The sequence below is a fragment of the Grus americana genome, chromosome 18 (assembly GCF_028858705.1).
Source record: "Grus americana isolate bGruAme1 chromosome 18, bGruAme1.mat, whole genome shotgun sequence".
Classification (NCBI taxonomy): domain Eukaryota; kingdom Metazoa; phylum Chordata; class Aves; order Gruiformes; family Gruidae; genus Grus; species Grus americana.
Window position 1 is genome coordinate 12,855,657 of NC_072869.1, and position 26,789 is coordinate 12,882,445.

A 26,789-nucleotide genomic window follows, 5' to 3' on the forward strand; every position below is an offset into this window, starting at 1 on the left:
TATGAGCACTAATCACTTAGGAAAAGACACTAATCAGAAATCTGCTCATTTATAAGAAAGACTAAAATATTTCATTTTAGCTTCTTAGGGGATGGTAAGAAGTGAAACAAGTCAGACAGCAGAGAGCAGCCAGAGCCATCAGGCAGCACCCGTAGGGCAGCACTAGCTCACGTCATGGGAAGTCACGGTCCCTCCATGGTCCCTTCCTCAGTCCCAGCTGCAATTCTGGGTCCCTGGGCCCTGAGTGAGGACCCACTTCCCCCCACATCAACCACAGCAAAACATAATGCCTTTCAAAACCACCATAAGATGATCTGGACGTCCCAAAACCAGGCTGCGCCACCTGCTCCTTGCTGCAGGAGCTTCACCTTGAGTCATGAGATGTTTGTGTCGTCTACACCACACGTAAGAGGTGGTGGGTGTTACTCACCACCCTCCACAACAACCCCTGTCCTTACTCCTGGTTACAAATTCATCACAGGCAGGGCTTGTTTACTGCTCAAACCATCTGGCCAATTTATAGTCACATATGTCAGCTCTGGAGTTACTCACAAACTATCGCTCCCCTGTGCTATCAATTCTCCACCCCCCACTATCCACGGAGGTCACCTGAACCAGCTGGTATCTTCACACTCCCGACTCATAAATAAGGCAACAAGTGCCACGCAGTTAGTAGCAGTGATTTACCAGGGAGTCTGGGGAATACACCCACTCTGGGTTACCTAGTGCGGTCATGGTGACACAGCTGCACACTCCCATGTGCACTGTAGCAGTGGGAGTGCTCACCCACACGTACTTGTGCCATGTTCTGCAGAGAAACAGAGCGCTTGCATGTAGACTGACTATTCTGCAATTGTTTGGGCAAGCAACAACTCAAAAACTTAAATGCATCTGGAAGAAGAAAGAGAAAAAGGACTGCAATGGGATAAGCAACCAGTTGATGCACACAGACATGGTCATCTGGTGGCTTTGCATCCTCTACCAACTCACAGATACTCCTAGCCAGGAAGAACCTTATTTTGTTAGGCAACCAGAGTGTGGATGCACAGGATCCATTGGTCAAACTCCTTCTCTGTCAATACATTCCTTTGGCTCTGTTCTCAGCTGCAATATCAGAAGAGACACGTCACTTAACATCCACATCCACATCCCATGAAAGTATGGAAAAACTAGATATAAGACATCAGAGAAAGAAAAAAAATCTACCAGATGATGGAGTGCATCCTCTCCAAGGAGACCTTAGCACTGCTTTTACTCTAGAGCTTAACCCGTGTATCTGCTAGCTTCATTTATATAACTTCATATATCGCCCTTCTGTATATTCTAGAATGACAGATGCTACCATCAGCAAATCGACATTGAAAATGGAGAGAGGAGAAATTAAAGCAATGAGAGATATACCTGATGCTAACAAGTCATTCACCAGCACCAAGAACTGTTCATCTGCCACTTGTGCGTCGGTCATCAGGAACACGGTGCCTATGTTTTTCACACCGGCTTTCAGGTACTGGTTTGCCAGGTCTGCCTGGGGGTTCAAAAGCAAATGGACTTAGGGGTTGCACCTACGTTCTGCAAAACACGGGCTGGGTACCACATCTACAAGAGGGGTATTTCAGAATCTTCCCATTAATCGAGAACAAAGCAATAGGAATTAATTAGCATGAAACTGCACTTTGGACGTTCTCCATCTTCATGGTTGAACCTTCCAGGGGAGATGGGGGAGTCTATTGCTGTCATCATTGTAAGACATTACCAAGGAAGATGTGACATTATGCATAGGTCTGTATAACACAAAAATGAGAGGAAATCCCTGCCCAGCACCACCAGACAAAGGGAAATGCCTGTGGCTGAAACACTTCGAGGTCAATGACTGTGGCTGAAGTCATCAATGCAACCCCTGGTTGAGGAGCCTGCAAGGGGAGTTCACAAAGGCTCACTCTGCCCCGGGCTGTGGGTACAGTAAGTCACATACACAGGGAGGCTGAAGCACCACAGGGACTGGGAGGGACGGCAGTGCCTGGAAACGTTGGCCCTTGTTATCCCCATGCTGTAGATTTCTCTGGTTTCACAGGTATACATCAGTATTTTTTTTTCTGAGGTGCTGCAACACATTTTTTTGTTCATAAAGAAGGGAGCAGGATGTCTTGCGCAAACATGGATTTTTTTCAATTGTGTATTTCTTCCTTCTCTACCAGAGTCCGAGCAGGGACTCACCCTTCAGTCTCCCGCTCGGTGCAGTGATGCTGACAGAGCCTGCTCGCATGGAAAAGCTGTTTCATTTCAAAGGGGACAGTGTCACCCTAATGAAGGACACCAACTTTTTGAAATCCAAATTGTTCATGAGATGGGAAAAACATCATAATCCAGCTCAAACTCCATCCTTTCCTCCCTGCCCCTCCAAGCTGGATACAAGACATGCTGAGGACCCTGAAGGAACACGCCAGCCAACATTTCAGAGACTCTCTTAGGAATTCAGCAAACACACATGCTTCTTCCAAAAGAATCATTTGTTACTTTCACCACTGGAAGTTTGGATTAGATCAATTATATCAGCGGGACGGGCCAATGGCAGACAGGGTAATCTGTCACCATCTTGCTCTTCCATATCTGAGAAAAAAAATGACTCCGTATTTCATAAATTCTTTGAAAATGAATACAGAGTGAAGGGAACATCAAATTATTTTCCACCTCCACAGACGGAGAAGCAAAGAGATGCTTTGAAAACAAGTTTATTAATGCTGGTATCAAGCTATATTCCTAGATGGGAGTGCAGGCTTCCTCAATAAGTATGCAGGTAGGAGCTAGAAAATCCCACGAGTGGGGCAGAAAAGCACAGACGAGAGCTGAAAATACTCAACGGACGGTGGGACAAGCTTTTGCGACATGATGAAAACAACTTGTGCACAACCACAGACCATCAGGTTATGCCACCGATGGGGAAGGAACCCAGGATTCATTGGCCATCACGTCTCCAAGGCAGAATAGAGTGCAGTTACTGTGATTGCGATTTTTACAACATTTTTATTGAGCATCATTTTGCCAGCAGCTAAAATACTTTTAAACCATTTCAGTGATATTTTAAAATGTTAATTTATAACTCCTAAGCTCACTAGCCTGTGCATAAATATGAGCACAGGCAGATGTTGTCTGTAGCGAACCATCCACCATCCACTCAGTCCCTCCCTTACACAAAATCACAGAAGAACTGGATACGATTTGGGAATTCTCCTCCTACTCTCTCCTGCTCCTTTTCCACCTCCAAATCCCTCCACAACAGGCACCTCACAGACGAGCTAATTACCACATCCTGGCTTAATTAGAAGTAACAATCGAATAGAACTTTCCTTGTCCTTTACAGTTTCTTGAACAAGCATAAAGTGGATGTCCACACCACTGGGTTCGTTAGCACAGCCCAGCACTGACACAAAGTCTGGGGCTGGAATGGTCCCAGGCCTGGCAGAGGACATAAGGTCTGTCTGCACCCCTGTGCAGACACGCTTCAGCAAGGTATTTCGAGAAGCATTGCTCCTCTCTGCAGTCCCATATCACATATGGACCTTTTTAGTATCTTCACAACGGTGTCACTCAATGTGCAACAAGATAAAGTTTTCAGGGCAAGTTTTTATTTCCTTCCCCTCCACCTCAGCCTTAGAAGTCACCTACCTTCAGGTCAGGAATGCCATAACCTTTCCTCAAAGTGATCTGGAAAACCTCCAGAGAGCTAATGAAGGCTGCCAGTCTGGTCAGGCTCTGCTTGCCGCTTCCGCCCACGCCAACCAGGAGAGCGTTTCCTCTGGGGGACTCCAGGATACGGTTGATGCGGCAACTAAATTGAAGCATACAAAATCTCTCATTAATAAGAGTATTTTCCTTTTTCTCTACCCGGTGCTTTTCAATACATATTTTATTCACTGAGAAATTGTATTCTGAATGGGATGAAAAATGTCAATCTAAGAGACATGTCAGCAATCAATCCTCATCTCTGCTGAACCCTATACAAAGGACATAGCCGATAGTCTGGTGGGAATTCAGACTGTGTCTGATTTTTTTTCCACCTGCCAAGTCCTGCTGTACAGAACTATTCCAAGGTGAAGGCCTGGCCATCTTTGCAGGGAGGACAAGGGAAAAAGCACATCGCACCGACATGCAAAAACTGAGAACACAATTCAAGGCTCTGATGCCCTTCCCCAGTAAAGGTTTCTCTTCACAAAGCATTTGGGGTTCATGTTCAGATGAAGACTCCTGCTATACAACAAAGCATATTCATATATGTCTAGAACAGCATAAAACCTGTCTAGAAAACACAGTCTGTGTTTCTTATTTATCCAAATCACCACTACTTCAGAGTGAGATTTTCTCACTCTTCAAATGAACTTGCTACTATTTTCCAGGTCTGTTCATTTGTCCTGTCAGAGAGTCGCATGGTGAACTCTGCCTGCCTCCACTCTATTCTCCTTAAGCAATTGCTGACATCTCCACGTGCTAAAAACCCATGTGAGGGGGGCTGAGAGGATCCTACCTCTGAAAACCTCACTGTCCTGTGTCTTAACTGCAAGCACCATTCCCCTCTTCACAGCGTTGCCTTTCTTCAGCTGACTTTTAACTGAGTATTTTCCTAATCTAATTAATTTTTCAAATAAGACTGTGAGAAATACTGTACTGCTTTATTACAACTCAAATATCTTATGATTTATGCACAGACTCCCACTGATTTGTGAAATTATACCCAGAAAATGAACCCAGTTTGTGCAGGCAGCTTTAGTGTCTCTGCTCTCAGTTCTCTAGGCTGGCTCTCCCTGAAGATGACAGCGTGGTCTCTGCCCTCGATGTGCTCTCTAGGCTGTGTACTTTGTGACTGTGCACAACAAGCCCTGGATTAGGAGGTGACTGACAGGTGTCTCCCATTGCTTTACATAAATTAAGTCCTGAACTCTTACTTTTTTTTTTTCCCCAACTGAAAATCTTCAGCAAATTCAAGCTGACATTCATAAGCTGTTTGAGATGGAGTAAGTTGTGTATTTCAGCAAAATGCAATTTCCAAGTGCAATGAACAAAATTCACCCAGCTCCAGTGAAAATCATGCTGAATACTCAAACCTCGCTTTCCTGATTATTTGCAATATTAACTGGAGGGATAGTGCCAGGTTTTGCCACAAATTCCAATTTATGTAAAGTGCAAAAGGAGCACAAGATTAATATTACTGTCACCTTCCTGTAGGCCATGCAAGCAGAAACACCCATGGACATCAGGTTGCAAATAACTCATTAATACAAAGGAGTAAATGCCCATACTATAAGGGAAAATGTGCCCCAGCACACCCGGCACACTACACTGCAAAAGTAACAGGTTGTTGAGCTCTCAGGAGAGAAATGTTCAAACAGCTCGTTAAAAGGAGCAGCACTTTATATATACATATTTTTTCTTAATTCGCACGAGAGTGTCTGCATTAAGTTGCAAGGTCCAGCGAGAACTGAAATCACCCACACTGGTGTGCAGCCGGACAGCGGCTTCCTCCAAGCTTAGAGTCACAAATCTGCACCTCCTGACACAATGCTTTCATAAAAAATCAGTTAAAATTATGATTTACAGGGCAGGTCCGTCTTCTGAAGTGATCTAAGGCCAGCTCTGCATTTCAGCACCCAGAAATGAGTCTGTCTCTGCCGGGATTCCCAACAAGCGTTTAAGTCGTATTTGAAAGCTGGAGGTACGCCCCACTATCTACACCACAGACATGTAAATAGCTTCATATGAACTGCAGGCTTGCTATTTTCATATAGTCCCACATGTCCAGTTTCCAAAGAGAATCCATCTGGACCTCTAGGCATCTAAATGCGAGCAGGATTTTCAAAGGATCAAAGCAGTTTAAATGCCTCAATCCATTTAAACAAGTAGCCTGAATGCCCATAATCTCACTTTATATACATTTCAAAATCCCACTAAGAACCTGTGCAAACATGGCTCTAAACCAGTTCTGAAAGCATGTAGGGAAATCCCAGTACAACAAGTTCTGTAGCTGGTTGTCAAGTGAACACCCACATAAACGATAAAGCACTCGAACATTGTCACGTACAATAAATGTTTGTGCCTTATGCAGAGCATCAAAGGCCAAAGATATCATAAGAGCAACCAGGCTTTAAAATACCCACAGATAAATGCTATGATGAGACCATAAAGCCAGAAAATTCCCTTACACGTGGCACATGGCATCCTCAAACAGCACCAGGCTCATGGCAGCATTGACTTCGTTGTAGTTGTCCAAGGCTTCCACAAGGATCTGGTTCAACTCCTCCCAGGCTGGAACTGGCCTATAGCTGGGTTCACCGATGCCTTTAGCAAAATGGCAATAAACATTCATTTGCTTGGTCTGCTCTAAAGTTTCCTCAATGTCCTGTCAAAGAAAAAGATTTAAATATATATATATGTATATAACAAGTATAGGAAAAAACACTGCAGCTCTATGCCATCTTTCCCAGTACGGAGTTCCAGCAAATGCCTTTTTATGCCTGTATAGTTGCACCTGCATGTTGGAAAAGGGGGAAGAGGGATAAGAAGGAAAGAGGGGCAAAGGGAAAAGCCCCAGGCAGTACTGACGTCTTTTGCTCTGACAATGCTTTTGCAAACCACAAAAACTCAACTCATGACCGTAGGAGAACACGGCCACACGAAAAGCGCCACAGCAATAGCCATAGCATTAAGCTGTTGCCTGGACAATGATAACAGCTGGAGGAAAAGTGCCGCCTGCGCTACTTATCACTTCAGCGATACCTGTGCGACTCATATGGCAGCGCTGCCGGGTGATGCCAGGCCTGAAGGAAAGCAGGTCTAGAGATTTCATTTGAAAGATATTTTGGAAAAAGGGAAAGTACTGCATTTCACTTTGCTCCCATCAAGACCGGGGATCTGACCTTTCTCCTGCTTCAGCCACATGAGACTGAAAGCACTTAAATAAAAATTTAATTAATTCACGGAGCCCAAATCTCCTCTCCCCCGCGCCGTGATGGAGTGCATCATTTACCCACATGGCAGCACGGGCAGCCCAGAATACAGATGACAGAGATTTTGCTCCTGGGCTCCCATCAAGAGCACTGCCCTCCAGGCAAGTGAGAGGTGGGCAGACCTTGGGTCAAACGATGCTTTCACAAGGAACTTTTTTCCTGTGAGCATGCACATTATTATCAGAGTTATGAACCTCAGCACTTACATCATAGAATTTCTTCACCATCTCCAGCTGGAGTTTATCAAAAGAAGTGTAATCCTTTTCTTCAACCATCTTGTCCCGGTACACCCGGTTTGACTCATGAAGATAGAGCTTCACTAGGTCTTGGGGTTGTTTCAGACATTCGGGAGTGGAGAACAGAAGGCCCTGTGGAGAGCAGGGACAGTCAGAAAACCCCGCCTGGGACTAACCTGACCCCCAGCATCCAGGCTATCATGCTAAAACAACTCCAAAGGCAAAGTTATTATAGTAACCTGTGATTGAATTTCTGAATAAGGTCCTACTCAACAGCCCTGGAGAATGCGCCCTTTGCTAACCCCAATTTCCCAAAACAGTTTGTATTTGTTACACTCGCTTTGATACCCCAAACAGTACCCCCGACACAGCCGGGCTGGGCTGGTTGTCCAGATCTCAGCAGCAAAGATCATGCAGAGTCAGGCACCAGCCCAGACGTGTGGCTTTTTGCATCCCCACACCACGCCATGGGTGCTTTGTCGAGAAGAAAAAATAGTTTGGAAATTTTAGTGGCGATGATTTTTTTTTTTAATCAATTAATTTTAATTAGGTGCACTCTGCCTGCAGGAAATATTAGTCGCTGTCTGCTTATCACAGTATGTTTACCATGAACTCTATTAAAATGCATAAAAGAATTATATTTCAAAGAGGTGTCGCCTATAACTAAGCCTATTAACAGCACACAGGGTTTTCAATGGCATGAATTAAATAGACAGCTTTTATTCCTAACATCTAATTATTTATACATAAAATAGAAAATGTATCGAAAGCAATGTAAAGCAGTCCTTCTCAGCTCACTGGCCCATGGCTCAAATCATTTGGGTTTCACATTTGTCATTACAGCTGCCAAATTGTTATTTTATTTATTTCAGAAAAAAACTTAGTGAGAGGAGCTGATAACTCAAAGAGAGAAGGGTGAAACACATTCAGATCCTAAACTGATTAAAAAAAATAATTAAAAAAAAAAATAATAAAAGTCACTCAGCCCCTCTGAAGACACCCCAAACCACAAAAGTGGTTGTGTTCTTGACGCAAGGACACGTAAGGCTATCTCAGGGGGAAGAAAATCCACACTTCACAAATCTTTAATCAGTTTATTAACACCTGAGTATCTCCTGTCCTCACTTTGCAAACCTGACCTTCCTCACTCCTCTCAGCAGAGCTACCAGGCTCTTCCACGAACACAACCAGCCACATCCCCAAAGAGCGATGGGGGGCTGAGCTCCCAGGAGATGCCGTGGTGTCTACGGCTGAGATGCAGGAAGGATGCATGATCATGGGTCACTGCATCTGTGATGGATGTGGTGCCAGCGTTTCGAAAAAGAAGGGGAAAAAAAAAAAAAGGATAATCCCTTGTCCTTGGCCACGTCAATGCAATTTTTATCCATGTGGCTGTTGAGTCCTCAGGTTGTATTTCAGCCAAATCTTTCAGCCTCTCCTCCTCCTCCAGAAAAGCCAGAAACTGGTTAGGAAGCCCCCTCCTCCACACCAAGGCTTCACTTGGCAACAATACCAAATATCACGACATCGACGATAAATAGCGGAACGCCAGACGAGGCCTCTGCAGAGAGGAGCAGCTGTGCCCATCAGGACGTGAGGGGATCGCCACCGCGCCGCCGAGGAGCGTGGAGCTGGGCTGCGGGGGAACCGCCACCCTCAGCCAAGACCCATCAGATCGGGATTTATTACCGAGTAATTCTGAGTGACAGGCTGCTCAGCAGCTTAATAATCACCCCAGGAGACGATGCATATTTGGCAAGGAAACGGGGAATATGCTAATCATCCCAGCAAGTCTTATCTGCCATGTTTTCGTCACGCATCAACATGCCAGCAGAGATGGGCTGTTGCAGCTCTGACAAGGCAGAACTTGACCTCAGTCATTTGCTTATTTTCTTCCATCATCTCCATGAAAAGGAGAAGAGTGGGCAGCACCCGTGGCCCCATCAGCCCAGGGAGTGCATCCCCTTCCAACAGGACCTCATGTGCTCTGCACCCACTCTGCCTGGACCCAGGGAAGCCCAGGAGATGTTTCTGCTGCCCACCAGAGCTCTGCAAACAAGTGACAAGTATAAGTGTGTAGGTCAGCTCACACTCTTCCACGTCAGCACATCAGGGCAGTTAGCAGCCCTGACACAGGGCAGGGCAATTCCCACCACAGCTCCGTCATGAGTCCTAGCCAACAGCTTTACCCCAAATGCTGTGTTATAACTGTCCTCTGACCAGGAATGGTCTCCAAAAACCATCTAGCATAGCCACACACTCCAGCCAGCTCTCTTGAGTTTTATCCACCCCAACCATTGGTTCCCCCCGAAACCTCAGAAGCCTTCCATGAAAGACCAGCTTCCATGCAATACCATTTGCTTCATCTCTAAGTTCAGGTGCTCTAGATTTAATCTGAAGCCACTCACAAATAAAAGGATCGCTCGTTTTCCGACAGTAAGATGCACAGCTTTGGTACTGCCCACAGAATCAAAACATCCTACATTGCACAGCTCAATGATTCTTGGTAAGAGAGCAGCTCTTCAAAGAAGATATCCAAAATCAAATGGTCAGATGGTCCAGTGGAGAGAGATATTTAAATTTTTCTTTCTCTTTGCACCCTAATGTGCTCTCAGGGACATACATGGAAGAGATGCATATTTCATCTCTACATGGAAATATATTCCATATAGCCAAAATAGAAACAGAAGAGGCCTCTGCACGTAGAGGACAATCTTGGAAAGTCAAAGCCTTTGTTTGCATACTGCTATCTAGAACACAATAAAATCTACATATATAGGGAAGCTGAATCTTTAGGGTAAAAAAAAAAAAGTCACCAGAAACTTTCAAGCCATTTTTGCAAAATCTGCAAAACACATATCCAGAAATCAGGGTCCAAAGCAACATAACGTGAATTCTGGACACTAGGCTTGCTAAGGTGATAATTATTTCCACTTCTTAAGCTTTGCATCCTGCGAGGCTCCCTGCCAGCAGGCTGGCTCCCTGCTAGTGCTGCTACAGGCAACCCAGTGCGTGGGGGCAAGCACCGGGACGTACAGCGCAGCTTCCCCTGCCCGCCCGGCTGGGAGAGAAAGTCATGGGCGAATGTGAAGAGAGAGCTAACGCTCCCACAGACAGGGTGATCAGGATGTGACAGAACAGAAAGTCTCCCACAAAAAGGTAAGCAAAATAGATTGCATTTTCTCTTTCTTTGCAGACTAAGTAACATATAAAATAATAATAACTTGTACAGCGTAGTGACCCCTTTCCAGCCATCGTGCACTGTTGGTTACCTCCCTCCCGGTGTTACTCCTGGGGCAGCCTCAGCACTCTGAGGACAGCGGTGACATGAACACAGCGACAAACACAGCATTGCTATCAACAGCGTGCGGGCCAGGAACCAGAGTCCTATTTAAAAGGCCAATATCAAAATGTGCTCATCAGGGAGGGCTGACAAGGGGCTCCAGCCACCCCACTGGCATGGCAGACTGCTGTGGCTGCTGCACGTGACGGAGCAGCCCAAAACCAGCCGCTGTTAGCAAGAGAAATGGCAGAGAGGGCAAGACAGGAGGGGGAAACTCTGCAACCAGACTGGCTGAGGTAACCAGATCCCAACAAAGCCCAAGGCTAAGTCATGCCAACCAACTGCACCAAACGCAGGAACAAGACGAAGGTGCTGCAGACCCTGCACCAGCCATGCAGCTGCTGCTGCCCCCCAGCCACACTGCAGCCGCCCCCCAGCCACACTGCAGCCGGCAACACGCAAGGTGCATTTCAGCGTTTGTAAGTCTGAAGTTTGCAGGGTTCTTTAGCAGTTTTAACCACAGGTAAATATGAAACTCTGTCCCCGTACAAAGGAGCGTGGAGTCTGCCAGCCACTAAAGCCCGCGTGGAGGCGATGCTCAGCTGGAGCGAGGCATGGCAGAGCCACTGCTATCATCTCGCTGTCAGGAGGAGATAGAGGCTGTTCTTCCTCAGCTGCCGCAGATCTTAATGTGACATGCTGCTTGAAAATCTTGTTAGAAATGGGAATAAAAAGCAAAATACAACCCTGCTGAGTCTATGATTATTATTTTACAGAGATGACAGATATAATTTAGAGCATAATGCCATGGTAACCCTTTCACATGGAAAGAAAGACAGCAACAGGGCTTTCTCTGGTGTGAGCCAGCAGGGAATATATTTTTAAAAAGCATAATCCACAACTCTGTCACTGCAGAGACCTGTCTTCTTTAATCAAGAGTAAATTGCCTGGAGCGTACCAATCAATTTAACTCTGCAGTGCATGGTAGGACCCAGAGGCATGGAAAGGTGCCACAGAAATGCAAGGCAAAGTAGTGTTGGACTTCAACCACCAACAGGACCCGCTACAGAGCAAAAGTAACAGATAACACCCTCTGATGAGCCCAGGCGATTATAAAGGGCTGAAGGGTGCCCTTGGCCCTGCAACAGTAACATCAGTAACAGTAAGTGATGTAGTCCAAGGACAAGGAACCATGGCTGCCATTCCTGCAGATCCTGCCTAATCCTACTCCAGTTCCTTCTTGCCCATCATCCTGGACTGTGGTTTCCAGCTTCTCCTCACTCTGAATGTTTCTAGCAAGATGTGACAGAAAATTTAACCTGTTTATTACAGCTGGGTTTCACAGTACTTGCTGAGCCTTCTGAAAGCATGAACCAGCCCATGAGCCCAGGGCGGTGAAGATTATCATGGACTTTGAGACTCCTTGTTATTGTTCCTGAAAATCAGAAAGGAGCATCCTTCCATCCAGACCCAGTGGTTTTCCAGTTCAGCAGTGACCTGAATGTCTGTCTGTTCCTCAGAGCAACCATGCCCAGTGCTGGCTTCCTTCTCCCCTTGGTTCCCCTTCTTCACCCACAGCCCTTCTGCCAGTCCCTACCTTCCTGAAGACTCCTGTTCCCTTCGGGGAGCCAGCGCCCCCATGGTTGGCATACACACATTACCCTGCTATCACGCAGGACAGAGCAGCTTATTTTTACGTGAGGGTCTGAACCAACATTTCACCCTATGGCTCTTGGCCAGCTGATGCCAGAGCAGCAGTGGCACCACTGAGTACGCTGCTGAGGCATTTAGGATTGTCCTGCTGAAGGCAGATACAACACAGGAAGACACCTGTGTCCTTGTACAGCTTCTGGAGCCCAGGTGGGATGTCCTGACACGTTTCAAAAAGCACAAGACACCCACACTTGGGCAAAGTGAAACGACACCCGTGCCCTGGCAGGGGAGCTGGACAGCCTTCTGCCCTCCCCAGCCTCAGATGAGCCTAGATATCCTCACACATCTGAATCTGAGCATCTTAATCTGGAGCCAGATCCCACCTCAGACCTGCAAAGTGCCGCTGTCTGACAACAGGACAGTCACCTCAGACTCCTTTCACCTCCAGTGAATCAGGTGCTTCAGAAACACAGTTCCTCTGAGCTCTTCTCCATGTTTCCATGAAGATGAGCTGAACTTGAACTATACACAGAAACGCCCACCTTTCTCCTCTGAGGGAAAGGACATGACTAGCCAGGCAAAAAGGAATCCCACTGAAGATGCTCAGATCCCCAGAGATGACCATTCCAATTAGTCAGGACAAACATGAGCAGTGCTTGACAAAGTCAACCCACTGCTGCCTGTCGAGCCTTCAGCCCCTGGATGGTTGATCTTCTTCCCTTTGCTCTCACAAATACCTTTAATTGTCTAGACAAATCTCTCTGCAGTTTTGCCGTCATTTGGAGTGAACACTTGAAGTCACCTTCAGCTAAATCCGAGCAGCACGGACATCAGTGTGATCGGCTCAGGCCGGGTGGCAATGGGTATGGGGTGCGGAAGGACAAACATGAAAGCAGTAAGTTCCCATATCTGTCTGCTGATTTGCTTTGGGCCAGTCTTGTTCTGTGCAACACTCATGCATACCAGGTCCAAACTCATTAATTCTTTATTAGCTGCAGCAATTAAGATACAGGTTCTTGGAGTGTTTTGTAATGAGACAATTAGCACAGGACTCCTTGTCATAAGAGCTGTCAGGCAGTTTTGACAAAGGGAATCAAGCCGGGCTTGTAAGGCCCTGCTTAAATGTTTAGGTAGATTATTAATACCTAAGATGGTATGATAACGCCAGAGCCACTGGACAGATTGCAGATGAGCTGTGCAGAGCCAGCAGTGTCACCGTACGGAGGCGGTGAGTCCAGGGGTTGACTCCCCACAGCTGCAGCGTGCATACGGTTTGTGCCTGTAACAGTTATCTTTGGCTGCTTGTATGATTACAGAATAGCTGGTAAACCAGCAATCCTCAAATGCCTTTTATACGTGGAGCTATTATGCACTCGGCGTTTGATTGTTTGTCTGGGATTAAAAGGAATTTGAAAAAGGCATTATGCACCAACCTCCAAGCTTTACATCCACCAATTCTACATCTTCCCACGGGCTCTGGCAACTCAGATGGCTTTGCTTTTTGAGGGTTTGATTTTTGTTTGTTTGTTTGTTTTGTTTCTCTCTTTTCTTTACTTCTTTTTCCCAGGTGACACATCAAGTGTCATAAAAGAACATGGACCAGATGGATGGACTGCAAGTGGGTGGAAAAACAGCTGGACCACCACGCTCAAAGTTCTACCTGGAGGCCAACTACCTACCAGCGGTGTTCCTCAGGGGTTGGTACCAGGGCAGTATGGTTTAATGCCTTCCTCCATGACCCGGGCAGAGCACTCTCAGCAGGTCTGCAGATGACACTGACCAAGCAGAGAGGCGATTACACCAAAGGGAGGGACCTTGACAAGCTGGAGAGAAGCAGTGTGAGGCTCAATCCACTTTTGGGTCCCCCAGTACAAGAGAGACGTTGGCAAACAGGAGCAAGTTGAATGGAGGACACGAAGACCGTTAGAGCACAGGACATGCAAAGACTGAGAGAAATGGGTTTGTTCAGGCCAGGGAAAAGGTGAAGGGGAATCTTACTGCTGTTTACAACTACCTAATGGGGAGTTATAGAGAAAACCGAGCCAATTTTTTTTTTTTTTTTTTTTTTGGAGGTGCATAGCAAAAGGACAAAAGGCAACAAACACAAACTGCAGCAAGGGAAATTATAATTGAAATAAAAATATACAAACTTCACCACAGAGTGGATTTAGCAGTGCAACAAGGGCCAGGGAGGCTACGGGAACTCCAGTCTTGGAAACATTCAAAACTTTTCTGATCAGCCTGACCTAACTTTGAAGTTGGCCCTGCTTGAGCAGGGGGTTGGAGAAGAGAGCTCAAGCTAAATTATGAACGTATGAAGATGTAACGAATGAAACACATGGAGATGCATTCCCAGAGTTCAGAGCTTCTTTCACACTCAATTTCAGGAAAAAAATTGTGTTCCAGCAGAGCTATACAGGAAATCAGGAGATCTCAAAACCCCAAGAATATTTAAGGTAAGGGAAGGAAATAATCAAGAATGAATAGCAAAAGGTAAGGAAGGATTTCAAGAAAAATTGAACCACAATTTAAATAAACATTATGAGCCCAAGGAGCCAGACTCCCCCATTCCTGCAGCCGTGTGATAAACGAAAAGCCATCTGAGCGCCTGTCACTGCTCCTACCCTCTGGCCCAGCATCTAGGTCTGGCAACACATTTTCTAATATCCCACAACCTTTGCACCTTTCAAGCAAACTACAGTTAAAATTAAAGCTCCCCATTGAAATGCTTCTTTTCTCTCTCTCTGCCTTTCAAAGCACAGATTAACTAGAAGCCAGGATTTAACATGACCCACATCTAACGCCAAAGGCTGCTGATGTTTAGCTGAGCAGAAGTGACAGGTCTGATTCCTTCTTGACACAATGGAGTTATTAATTTTTTCAAGGTCCTGTGCATGGATTTCCCATTGCCAGTCATTACGTCAACTCCTGTCTGATGGACCAGACCACAAGGCACTGAACTTTCAGTGCCCGCTTTGTAAATCAGAAGTTAATAACGACAGCGACAAATTACAAACTGAAGTTTTACAATAGGTTATGGTATTTCAAACCTCTTGATTTGGCTGCTGAGAACTTTCTCAAGATTTTTTAATCAGCGTTAAACTCTGAATGGCTCTTTGAGCAGTAATATCTACTGCTGCAAAGCATGAGCTTTCTGGGGGAAAAAAAGAATCTCTCCACTGTTGGAAGAAAACAGAACTGGCTCCAGTGGTAATTCAGTTTCAGCAATTAAGTCAAAGCTGGTTTTGATTTGTTTATCAACTCTTTAAATGCCACCCTTCATGCACATGCTGAGTAGCTGACCATCAAGGAGCTAAGAGGATGTACCAGGCCAACAAGCTGTACTGGCTCTAGGCAGAGCAGTTGAACTAGTCACTGCTCTCCTATCTTCAGGGCCAGTAGCCCACTGAGTATCCACCACCCGCTTCAGTGCAATAAAATAATTTCCCTGTGTGGCACAGCAGTGCCATCAATCCCCACATTTACTTGTCTGGAACTGAGGCTCACAAAGACAAGCCCAGCTCCATCACACACACCAACAGTCACTTAATTAAGTGCTGAAGTCAGGAGCCCAAAGCTCCCTTCAGTTGGTCCCTTCTACAGCCAGAGGACTTTTCAACCCACCTAAAACCTGCACCTCCCTCTGGGAATATTCATCCCTCCCCATTGACCACAGGAGGCCAGAAAGTAAATAAGCTTCTACCTGATGTTCCTTAAAGTCATGGGTGATGGCTCTGGAATCCATCCAAAACCAATGAGGAATCACGGAATGGCCGGAGGTCACCCCCTTTACTCAGGGGACAGACATGCTGTGTCATTGCTAGGCTGGAGACTGCATTTTGCTCACCAAGGCTAGCTGGGCCAGCGGAACACACATCCACAACCTCCCATGGCCTCGGAACAAGCTCCAAGTGCCACAGGACAGCAACTGCACTCACTTGGAAGATATTGGAGAAGTCTCTCAGGTTGAAAACGTAGTGGAACTTGATAGCCGTTGGCAGGAAAGTAGCCGCTACTTTCTGATGCAGTCCCAGGGCCAGGGCAATCAGCTGCTGAGCTGACTTTTGCACAGCCCCTGAGAAATCCCCACTCGTCAAGTGCTGCATTAAAATGGTGCTGTAGATCCTGGACAAGGCATCCTGACCAGGGATGGAGAGAGCGAAGACACAGAAGTGACGCTGAGGAAGAGAAAGGAAGACATGGTAAGGTCAGAGACATGGGCAACCACCTCTCAAGTAAAATGCCCGCGGGGACTTGATGTAATTGGACACAGTGCTAGATAATCTCACCTAGGCTCCCTTTCCCATGAAAGGTGGTACCAGATGATCTTTTGAGGTCCTTTCCAACCTGAGATGCTCTATGATTCTATGACTTGCAGTCCACCTGAACAAGGCTATTTCTCTCTTGCAACTACCCAGCAGAGGACAGCTGGCAAGTGACATCATTCTGCTTGCTAAACAAGGGATTTTCAACTGGATTTCACAACTGCTATGCTGGAAGTTCAGTCCATTGAAGAGCTGAAGGGCTCTGAAGTTCCCACCGACCTCTGATGAAGCCCAGTTGCTGTCTGTCAGGAACAGACCCTGGAACATGCCATCTCCCAGAAGACCCCTTTATTGATCTGGAACTTGCAAAGACAGAGGAGATGCCCATTTCCAGCCATGGTATGCTTCTTTTTAATGCTTTAGCAGAGTGCCTTGCTAAAGAGGAGCCAGGGCTGATTCTTGTCATGAGGTTTCTCCATGAGGGAATCAATTTTGCTCTCTACTGTCCAGGCTCCGGCAGGTCCCTGCCCGCAGTGCTATGAGCAGGATCCGTCCCTGCAGCAGCCACCCCACCGAGTTATGGCTGCTCTTGCATGGGCACTCGTTTTTCAGGGTACTTCTCCACTACTGCTCACATGTCAAGCTTCTCCTGTGGCATGGCAAACACCTGCCATGCAGCTGGGAAGGGCACCATCCCTCTGGCTGCCATTTGTCCCTCTTGGAGGCCAAGAGGACCTGCTCAGTGGTTTTGATCTGCAGGCACAGGGAACAGCCTCCGACAGGCTCTGCCCCTCCTCACGGCTTGGAGAAAAGGGTGAGTAACCTAAGAGGTGATAATAACCAGCTCTATGACCCAGGCCAGGCCTCAAAGCTCCCAAAAATCAAGTCCTAAGGTTTAAGATCTCTTCCCAAATCTATACTTCTGTTACCATCAGCACTAGTACTACTTTGGGGGGGGGTGTTCAGTTTTGTTTGTTTGGGTTTCCTCTCCCCACCTCCTTTTAATGAGAATACACTGCCAGCTTCATCAGGAAATTTTAAAAACCAAAAAGCTTTAATGAACTATGTTCCAGAAGTAAATATTAGCTAAATGAAGGCAAAATCTGTCTGTACGAACCAGAAGGCTGTCCTGAAAGTAGGAGTTAAGCTGGCTGGCAACTTGCGACTTCTTCCTCTGCCTGAGCAGCAGCAGAATGTGAGGAAAAACAAACAAGGGAATAAGGGAGCAAGTCTGCTGCTTCATCACTCGGAATTACAGTCATTCGACAGATTCATGCCATTTCTACTGATAAAATGACAGCAGGATCTGCGAGTCGTTCTCCTCTGGCCTCGTGCTTAAACAGTCCACTCAAAAATAAAATCAGCGATATGCCTGCATTGCACAGGGCTTTACCTGCAGCCGCGGGTTGATGGTGAAACTCCCCGCAGTTGGGTTCATGCACGACACATACTGCACGTTCATGATCTCCTTCAGTGACAGCTTGGTCCGGTCGTACCTTTGGGCAAAACAAAAGCAGCGGCACAGTGACCACAGCTGGTGAGCAACAGCCACTGCGTCTCCCCCGGCGCATGTCTGTGGGCTGGCAATGTCCGCTTGTCTTCAGTGGGGTCAAATTCTGCATCTCACCAAGGTGGAGCCCAGGCTTGCCTGTGTGTCTGTCCATGGCCTGGCACACGTGAGTCCTGCTCTTGGTGGACATCTTTCAGCTTCTACCACCTGCAGCTAATATTTCTATTACCTACTAACAAGCGCTGAGCAAAGCCCACAGGTCGTACTCATCGCTTGCATGGTAATTGTAGAAAAGCGCAGGAACACATCTGGTTTGAGCCAGCCTGGGACAGGGGCAAGCAGGCTGCCTGCTGCCAGATGCAGCTGCCCATGAGCTGCCTGCACAGGAGGGATGGGGAGTCTGCTGACGGAGCCAGGGGTGCGTGCCAGGAGCAGCTCCAGCAGGGTTACTACTGGGGCAGGGCAGCTCAAGGGTTGCAGCGAGCTTTGCCCATCTCACTGCTCACCATCCCTGGAGCGAGCTGCAGCCCCACCGGGCTGTGAGAGGGGACACTGAGTGTGCAACACCCCCGTGGGCGCTGCCAAAGGTGTGGGCAGAAAGCCTGGACATGCCTGGGAGGGGACATGCAGCATGCTGCATCCTTGCGTCCCCAATGCTCCCACGCAGCCAGAAGAGCCCTCTTTCTGCCCGACTGCCCTGACATCCACAGACCCAAATTTCTGCCTCCACTCCACTGCCTCCATACCCGGGAAGCTTTTGGCCAAGCTCAGGCATGCACGCAGCTGAGGAGAGTGGAAAATGCTACGAGTCTCTGCCCTGTATTCCCTGCAGGGAGAGCTGCAAATATTCCTGTCCCACGCAGCGCTGCTGGCTATGGTGTAACATGCATCAACCTCCTTCCAAAACACTGTCACTGCTTCTCCTTCAAATTACCCCCACCTAGAAAATGCCTGTTTGCTGCTGCCTGACTGAAAACAATATTAGGTGCTCACAGCAGGGGTGGTTCATCCCAGCTGAGGCCAAATCCACGGCCTTGCTCTGCTCTCAGCATCACAGGGCACCAAGGCCGAGCGTCGCCCTGGGACCACAGTCACAAGCTGCAGCAAGAGCAGAGCGAAGCTCCTCTTAACCACGCCATGAGCAAGTGAGTTTGTTTGCTGGGGACAGGGGAAACCCCGAGGGTGCACAACGCTCAGTTCACCCAGAGCCTCCCAGCAAGCTGCAGCCCAGACCAGCAGGATGCGATGGCAAACATAGGATGGGAAAAGGAAACCGCACTTTGATTTCCTCTCAAAACCCATCCCCAACACTGGAGCTGAACAAAGAAGTCTTGGACAACCAAGCCCAAGCAGTCTCCTACCAGTGGCCGTAGTCCAGGTGTTGCCTGATCAGCGTATGGGGCTGCACCGTCCCGTAAGCGTCCACTTCAGGCATGTTCAGGTCATCGATGAAGTACACGAGCTTCTTGGTACCCGGTGGGCCGTAATTTCTGCCAGCCTTTTTATCCAGAGGCTTCTCAAGCACACCTGTACGGAGGCAGAGGTGCAAAGCTAAGCTACTGGGGGATCATTGCTGCACAATAACGGTTTCTCAGCCCAGCCCGACGCGGCACTGTGTGAAACCACAGCAGCCCCAGGAGGAGCTGAGCACAGGACAGGGCTCATCTCGCCACACAGGGGGAAACCCCCGCTCCCTCCAGCTGGCACCTGGGCCCTTTAGTGCTGTTTAGGGAGGAAGAGTTGGTGTGCGCACAGGATGCTGCTCACCAGCAGGACAGCGGCTGTCCCCGAGCTGTGCCTACAGAGCGGCTGGAGCCCTGCGCGGGGCTGGCAGGGACCTTGGGCAGCTCTTTGGTCTGACTCCACCCAAATCGGAAAGCTCTCGATTCCTCCCTTCCACCAAAATACGGCAAACTAAGAGTTTGCTACAAACAAAAGATTTTCATACAAGATAAAGCCTTTCAAATCCTTTCTGCATAATTTTTTAAACTAAACCTTGCTTGCTGACGTTATTCTGATCCACACAAGAGCGCAGTGAATATCCCCTGGTGCCTGCCCCAGCCATACAGTGACCGCACCATTAACGCGGGTGTAGTGGTTGGACACTGGGAAGGAACAAGGGAGATGCTGTGGGCACAGAAGCCCATGAGCAAAGCTGGTTTTGTGAATGTAAGTGCATTTTTTACCTCTGGTAGACAAAAGAAATAGGTGATTTCAGGGCCAAATTCCTGGACATCTTCAGAACAATCAAAATAATATTTTTTTATTTAAATGCACCAAATACCCACAAGCTCCCTGATCCTCTCCCCAGCACTTCCCAAACCTCCAGATAATGTCACAAGACTCAATTCCAACATGAGCTGTCAAATTACCACCTAGTTTTAACTAGGGTCATGCATGAGCAAGGGAAAGCATGGAGAGAAAAGTTTCTGATTTCCAAGGTTTCAAAGATTTTAATTTGTTTTAGCAGAAGGCTGAGGTTATGTGTAGCTCTAGATTATAAAATGTGGGGAATATTTATAATGCTGGGCTGATATTTAATAAAAAATCACCCCACGTTGCTGCACAGAATGTTTTATAGGTTATTGATTCCTCTGATTGCAGCCCAAGCAACCTTTACTGACTCAGTAAGTGGAAAAGCAAACAGAAGCAGCTCTCCTCTGCCCAGATCCCGGGGTGGGTTTTCTGCTGCGTGCTGACTTAGAGAGCATCCTCGGTCTCAGGGGCTCACTGCTCTCCTGAAGATGGAGGCAGAATTTCTTTCATTTACAAAGTTTTGGGTTGTCAACACACCTACAAGGTGCTGTAGAGCAGCATGGTAAGCAGCAATTCCTTGTAATTAGGGAAGACGGGCAAATGTAAACGGGACCAGGAATTTTTATAAAAATCTCCTTGTGAAAATGTACACTGAAGCCATTCATTATCATGTGCAAAGGTTTTTTTCAGACCACAAATCTTTTAAAACACCTTTTTTTTTTTTTTTTTTACTGCTTCGGTGCATTGCAGACAGCTTGTCTTTCCCACTACTCAAAATTCGGCTGATTTCTTGTCATAGACAGTTGCTGCACAAAGGAATGAATTGTGCTAAGAAAAATGATTAATCTTTCCTCAGTGGAGTATCTTTCCCCCTTCGATAAAACTACAATATTTGAAATCTGGTAGCAAGTTAAATTAAGTGTTTCAAATAAGCATTTAATTTAAATTTAATTAGTGCTTAATTAACATATAAAATCAGCCCTTTTTGAGGTTAAAAAAGTATGCAGGAGATTCATCACACTGAAATGTAATTACTAGGGATCAAGTGACATGTTTGTGAAAGTTGCATTTTAATTCAAAGCCGTATCTCACAATACGAATAAAGGGTCCATGTCTCTGCCTCTGAGATCCTTCACACTCAAATTAGCACCTGAAAGAAACAGCCACTGCAAACGAGACTTAGCAACTGCGACTCCTCTTGCTTGCTGGCTGTTGATCAAGGGGGAAAAGAAAAAAAACCCTGAAACAAAAAAAAAAACCACCCCAACATTTATTGCAATTTTCTCAAGGCAGATCTGGAGTGGAAAGGTGCTGAATGAGAGAAGCCCGGGCTACATCTGACAGAGGAGCAAGGAGGAGCAGAGATCCAAGAGGGCATGAAGCAGAGAGAGCAGCAGACCGGAGGTCCAGGGCAATGAGCTGAGAGAGCAACAAATGCCACAGAAAGTGGTATTCAGTCACAACACACCAAAGAAAATCCCCAAACTGGCCGCAGGCTCAGGCAGAAAGGTGTCTGGCTCCTTTTAACCCCTACGCACATGGCACTTCTGAGCCACAGGGCCCACAAGGATGGTTTGAACCACATACCTGCGCTTCCCCTGAAGGGTGCATGCTCTGCACCTTATAAATCTCCGCACCAACAGGCACCTTGTCTAAGAAATTACTGGCTTTCAGGTTTTTAAGTAAAAATACCAAAACAAAAAGAACCCAAAAACCTCCAAAACTGCTTTCTATCCATATTTTACAAATTTAAAGAGGTGCCTGCTGGGGAAAAAAAGCAGCCAACTGACAAACAACACAAAAAGGGACAAATTAACTCTAAAAAATGAGCAGTAGGGAACCAGGCCAAGCAGTATAAATCATGCTTCCCAATGCAAATCTCACAGTCACATCTTCATCCACATGCAAGATGACTTGCTCCTCTCTGCAGAGGGAAAAAGTCGCTGTCTCAGCCCATAGCTCACGGCCAGAGTAAATAGGGATGCGCTGCCAGGTCTGCCTGTATAAATCTCCCCACCTGCACACACTCGCCCCATCCCGATGGAGATAAATGAGCCCACGTTCCCCCACCCAGGCAGCTGGGCGGACAGACAGCCAGCTCAGCCCATTTACCGGCGCAAGGGCATTTCATGGAGACCCCACATGGGGAGCAAAGGAAAAGGGGCACCTGGGAGGGGAAAAGGGAGGCTCTAACCATCACGCTGCACAGGGCTGCAGGACTGGCCCAATGGTGAGATTTTACCAGTTTTTTTTTTTTTTTTTGCTCGAAGGACATGTAACCCAGGTAGTTTGCATTCACACTGCGGGCAGAGGCACAGGCACCATCCCGTGGGGCTGATGGGCACAAGTAGGAGAGCCTGGGCGGTGGGCACCAGCAAGACCAGAAACCTTTCAAACCTGCCCCAGAAAGCTGACGTGGCCCCACGACATGGCCCCAGGTTACGGAGCGTGGGCTGAGCCTGCGCGGTCACCTCTCTGCAGGCGGATCAGTCCCAGTGGCAATCTTCAGCTCCGACACCTTTCTTACAATGTTTGCGGTGCTGGGAGCCTTGGCATTGATCTTGGCCATGAGCATGTCCCCGCCTAGTACCACTGGGCCAGGAGCAGCGCAGAAGGTGAAGGTGAACTCCTTGGTCTGCCTGATGCTTCAGAGATGGGGGTCCCATATAGGGCTGGGGGAGTTAAAGGGTTTCACGATATTTGGTTCAAACGAAGCTACATAAAGGAAACATTTTGTTTTACGGTGACCCACAGCTGTTATTCAATTCAAAACAAAGCAGGTTGTTTCATTCCTGGTTAATAAATACATGTAAAAAATTACTTTATCTCTCTTTAGGTCAACTCAAAATGAAAACACCATTCCAAAATGAGCCACTTTTCAAAAATTCCCTCCCTTCTCTTCATTTCTGAAGAGACTACACAGCAAAACTGACCTTATCTTGGTCACAAGTTCCATTTTGCACTGATGTGCCAAAATCCTCATCAGCGATATTCTTACGGACTTCCCCAGGGCCAGCAGTTCCCCGGGGCTCTGAGTCCCCAGGGCCAGCAAGCCCCGTGCCCCCCGGGGAGGTGGGGATGTGGGAACTGCTCCATGGGAGCACATTGGGCTGCGGCAGGACGAGGAGGACAGCTCCAGGAACCGGCAGCCCTGGCTTGCAGCCTGCACATACCCATTGGCACCATCCTCGCCGCTAATTGGGATGCAATTCCCGTCATTGCACCCTGAGAACAGTTTGGATCCTAGCCAAGAAACCCATCCTATTCAACATGGGCTTAAATTCAAGCATATTAAAGACACACCTCAAGTCAAATATCAGTTGTGTGCTGTACAAAACAGCAGCAGATTTAAGCATGTGCTTTGGCACAGCCCTGAACCAGATTCGTCATGTTTGGAATTCAAATCCTCATGTTGGGAAATATCATCTTCCACAAAGCCAGGGGTCCGCTGACCTGAGAGTTTCACAGTGGGATTTAAGAGTCTGCGGACGTCAGTGCAGTGCCCACAAACGACGCAGGCAGCTCGTCCACAGGTCTTACCCTGAGCACCACAGTGCACACCCCACTCCAGTTCCCGCAGGAATTTGGTAACCTGCCAGGCAGAAGTCCTGTGACTCAGCCCTTGCCTTACCTTGCAGCATAGCAGAGGTGGTGTAGTAGTTAAACGGGACCTTCTTCACCATGTATGCATCCGTGTCCAGCGAGGAGAGCTTGTCCCCCACCAGCACAGACTTCCCCGTGCCGGCATTGCCCACCAGCATCACCGGGCGCTGGTGCTCCAGGAGCCTGTCCATGAAGTACCGCACACGGACCGTCTCAGTGGTGGGCACCAGGCAAGCCTGAGAGGGGCATAACGAGCAGGTAAGAGTCCCCATCCTTGCCACAACCCCACAGCCATGTTCTGGGAAGAAGGAAAACTGGGAGAGCCAAGAATGAGTGAGGTAACCCCAGTTTCTAGACTGTACCAGGAAGGGAAGGATATGCTGCTGCCAGCTGTTAAAATCAAACTGTCTGTACAGATGAAACCTTGACAGCTGGATGCTGGGAGCAGCATCTGGATCTCCCCACAAACACACATTTTGCTAAAACAGCAACAATTTTTACAAGTCATCTGCTCACTGTGGCACTTCTAAAAGGAAAGAAAAGTGTATCTGGCAAACACAATTCACTACCTGAGAAACTCTCATTTTTTGTCCAAATCACAAAAGCATCTCTATTTTCAGCCACACAGAAAGATGACATGGTGTCTCAGGGGCTTTGTCACTACATTGTCTCACATCTCGCTTCTCTCTGCAGGCCAAACACACCCCATCCTGCGCCCTGGGCACCCCAGCTCCTGGGTCATGGCGTGCTCTGAGCCTGACCCTCTTGTACATCGCTCATATTTGGGAGACGGATGGAGGATGTGTCTTCACAGTCAATGCACGGTAAAGAAAGATGGGTAATTTAGTTGTACCTCGTAAAGAATGCCATCCTTGTTATGAAGTGCTTGACCTTTATTGAGGCCTCATTGAAATGCCTGTGTACAGTCACTAAAATGCACGTACTCCTCCCAGACTAAAAGCATGCAAGGATCATGTACCTGTAATGGCATTTCTGGATCAAATTCAAACTGGGGAATAAGTTTAGACCAAGGCTCAAACTTCTTTGTTTCCGGATCGATGTAAAAGTCAAAGACTGTGCCCTGAGAGGGAAACTTGATAGTCTTGAATTCTGCCACCCACCACTTGCTGAACTCCACTCTGTAGTCCACGAGCTGCAAAACAAAAAGTGGAGAAAATATGCTAATCTGGAGAAATTCATTAGTGATGGAGAATGTTATCTATCCCAGTCCACCAGAATGGGATTAGTCCTTAAAATATATTCCACAACATAACAATCTTATCCTTTTTCCTATTATTAAGCCTAATTTTTCATTTTCTTCATTTCTTCTCATCACTCCTATTTATTCACCTAAATAATTCATCCTCCGTGTTGATCACTCTTGGTATGTCTGAGATTAGATAGATGGATCAATTTGAAAAAGAGAAATACGTGCCTATGACTAAACAGACCCCTTGATTGATTCTTGGTGCCTACTTCTTCCAACAGACAAGGACACAACATCCGTCTACATCTGTGGTCATGGTTAGTCAAAGCATGCATACTAAAGCCTTTCCTCATAAATCACACCACTCTGTTAATACTTAGTTGTCTTCTTGCCTCTTTTCAAGCCACAATGTTTTGGAGAAGCAGGATTGCAGACACCAGTGTCCCAAAGCACCAGAACGGGACCGTGTCCCTTTGGCTCTGCTGTGTTTCTGCCCTGCTGTATCGCCTGGAAGCACCCGCTTCCTTCTCTTTCCCCATTGTGTCTTTCCATGCATGCAGATTTGTGAGCATCTGAATTTTTTCAAGAGCTGGGGTGACAGTTTTGGTCAGGACAGATGCTGGGTTAGGACTTGCAGAATGTGCTCAGTCCCCTCCCCTGCCCTGGGTCTCCTGTATGACGTTGGGCCAGTCACTCCACCTGAACGTCTTCCCATGCAGACAACGGGGACTGCAGCCTTCTGCCCTGGGGGGCAGTGGGTGGAGGAAGGAGGGGAAAAGTGCTGTTAAAAAGATGTCTGTGAAATACCAGATGCATGATTTAGCCAGTTTTAACAGCACAGTTTCTTCTGGGACATCTGCGGGTGTCTCCTCCCCATAGCCAGTTGACGTGGTTTCCCAGGCCAGAAGCCCAGGCAGGACAGCCGGCCCATCGCCCATGGGCTGCTAAACCTCCATCAGGAAACCTGGGACTGAAGCTGAACTGAACCGAGTGTCCTCTGTAAAGTGTCCTGAGCCACCATCCATCAAAAGACCAGAGGATTTGAAAAACACATTATTAGTATCCATGATTTCGCAGTCTATTCAGAGAGGCAGAATAACTGTAATTCTCCATTCTCCTGTTGTTATAACTCCTCGGCACCGGCAGCAGAGCGGCCTGCAGCGGAGAGCGACGTGCATCACTGCTAAAAGCTTTCTCACAAGGGTGTCCTTACCCCTGCGCAGACAAACTGCCTGCAGCTGCATTGTGATGGGCTGCCCGCCCTCCCCAACCAGGCAGTTAAGTGGAGCCACTCTAGCCCCGGCTCTATTGCCAGAACGGTGTCGAACTCAAACTGCTTCCTTAATAAAAGCCCCATATGGATTTCCGCTAATTTCAGAGCCTGGAAATGGCAAATCTATCATCTGTTTTTATACAGGGGCCCCGCTACCCACCAACAAGCGCAGAGTAGCGGGAAGCCTTCCAGACTGTTTCTCCTGACATTTCGGCAGCAAAAGGTCAGCACGAAGGGCACCTTCAATGGAGAGCAATAAACAGATTTTATATTGGATCATTTTTCATCAGGCTTCCCCTCACTCGGACCGCTGTATCCTCGCACTCTCAGCTCTGACATTTACAGAGCATCACAAGCAGCGATGCACAGTCCAAAGTCAAACCTCCCAGAGGGATGCTGTGCCCGCGCAGCACAGCTCCTCCTGCAACCCGCACAGCCGCCTGGCAAGAGCATGCTGCGTCCGGCCCGCCGCTCTGCGGGGAGCCAGGCAGGCAGCGGGCAGCAAAGC

General features: G+C 47.5%; 1 protein-coding gene across 7 annotated transcripts in view; it reads right to left on the reverse strand.

The window, feature by feature from the left end:
- The window catches only part of DNAH9 (dynein axonemal heavy chain 9), a 207,313-nt gene that overhangs the window by 120,736 nt on the left and 59,788 nt on the right, over nucleotides 1–26,789 (reverse strand). For 5 of the 7 annotated variants that reach the window (XM_054846795.1, XM_054846794.1, XM_054846797.1 and 2 more), the window contains 9 exons: nucleotides 24,781–24,954; nucleotides 23,830–24,037; nucleotides 19,304–19,469; nucleotides 17,826–17,928; nucleotides 16,106–16,345; nucleotides 7,202–7,363; nucleotides 6,192–6,388; nucleotides 3,664–3,826; nucleotides 1,402–1,525 (listed from right to left, as the gene is read on the reverse strand). In XM_054846795.1, coding sequence (XP_054702770.1) covers nucleotides 1,402–1,525; nucleotides 3,664–3,826; nucleotides 6,192–6,388; nucleotides 7,202–7,363; nucleotides 16,106–16,345; nucleotides 17,826–17,928; nucleotides 19,304–19,469; nucleotides 23,830–24,037; nucleotides 24,781–24,954 — 1,537 coding nt within the window. Of the gene's footprint in view, nucleotides 1–990; nucleotides 1,105–1,206; nucleotides 1,291–1,401; nucleotides 1,526–3,663; nucleotides 3,827–6,191; nucleotides 6,389–7,201; nucleotides 7,364–16,105; nucleotides 16,346–17,825; nucleotides 17,929–19,303; nucleotides 19,470–23,829; nucleotides 24,038–24,780; nucleotides 24,955–26,441; nucleotides 26,522–26,789 lie in introns of those variants that run through there. The other 2 variants (XM_054846799.1, XM_054846800.1) reach the window with 2 other exon arrangements.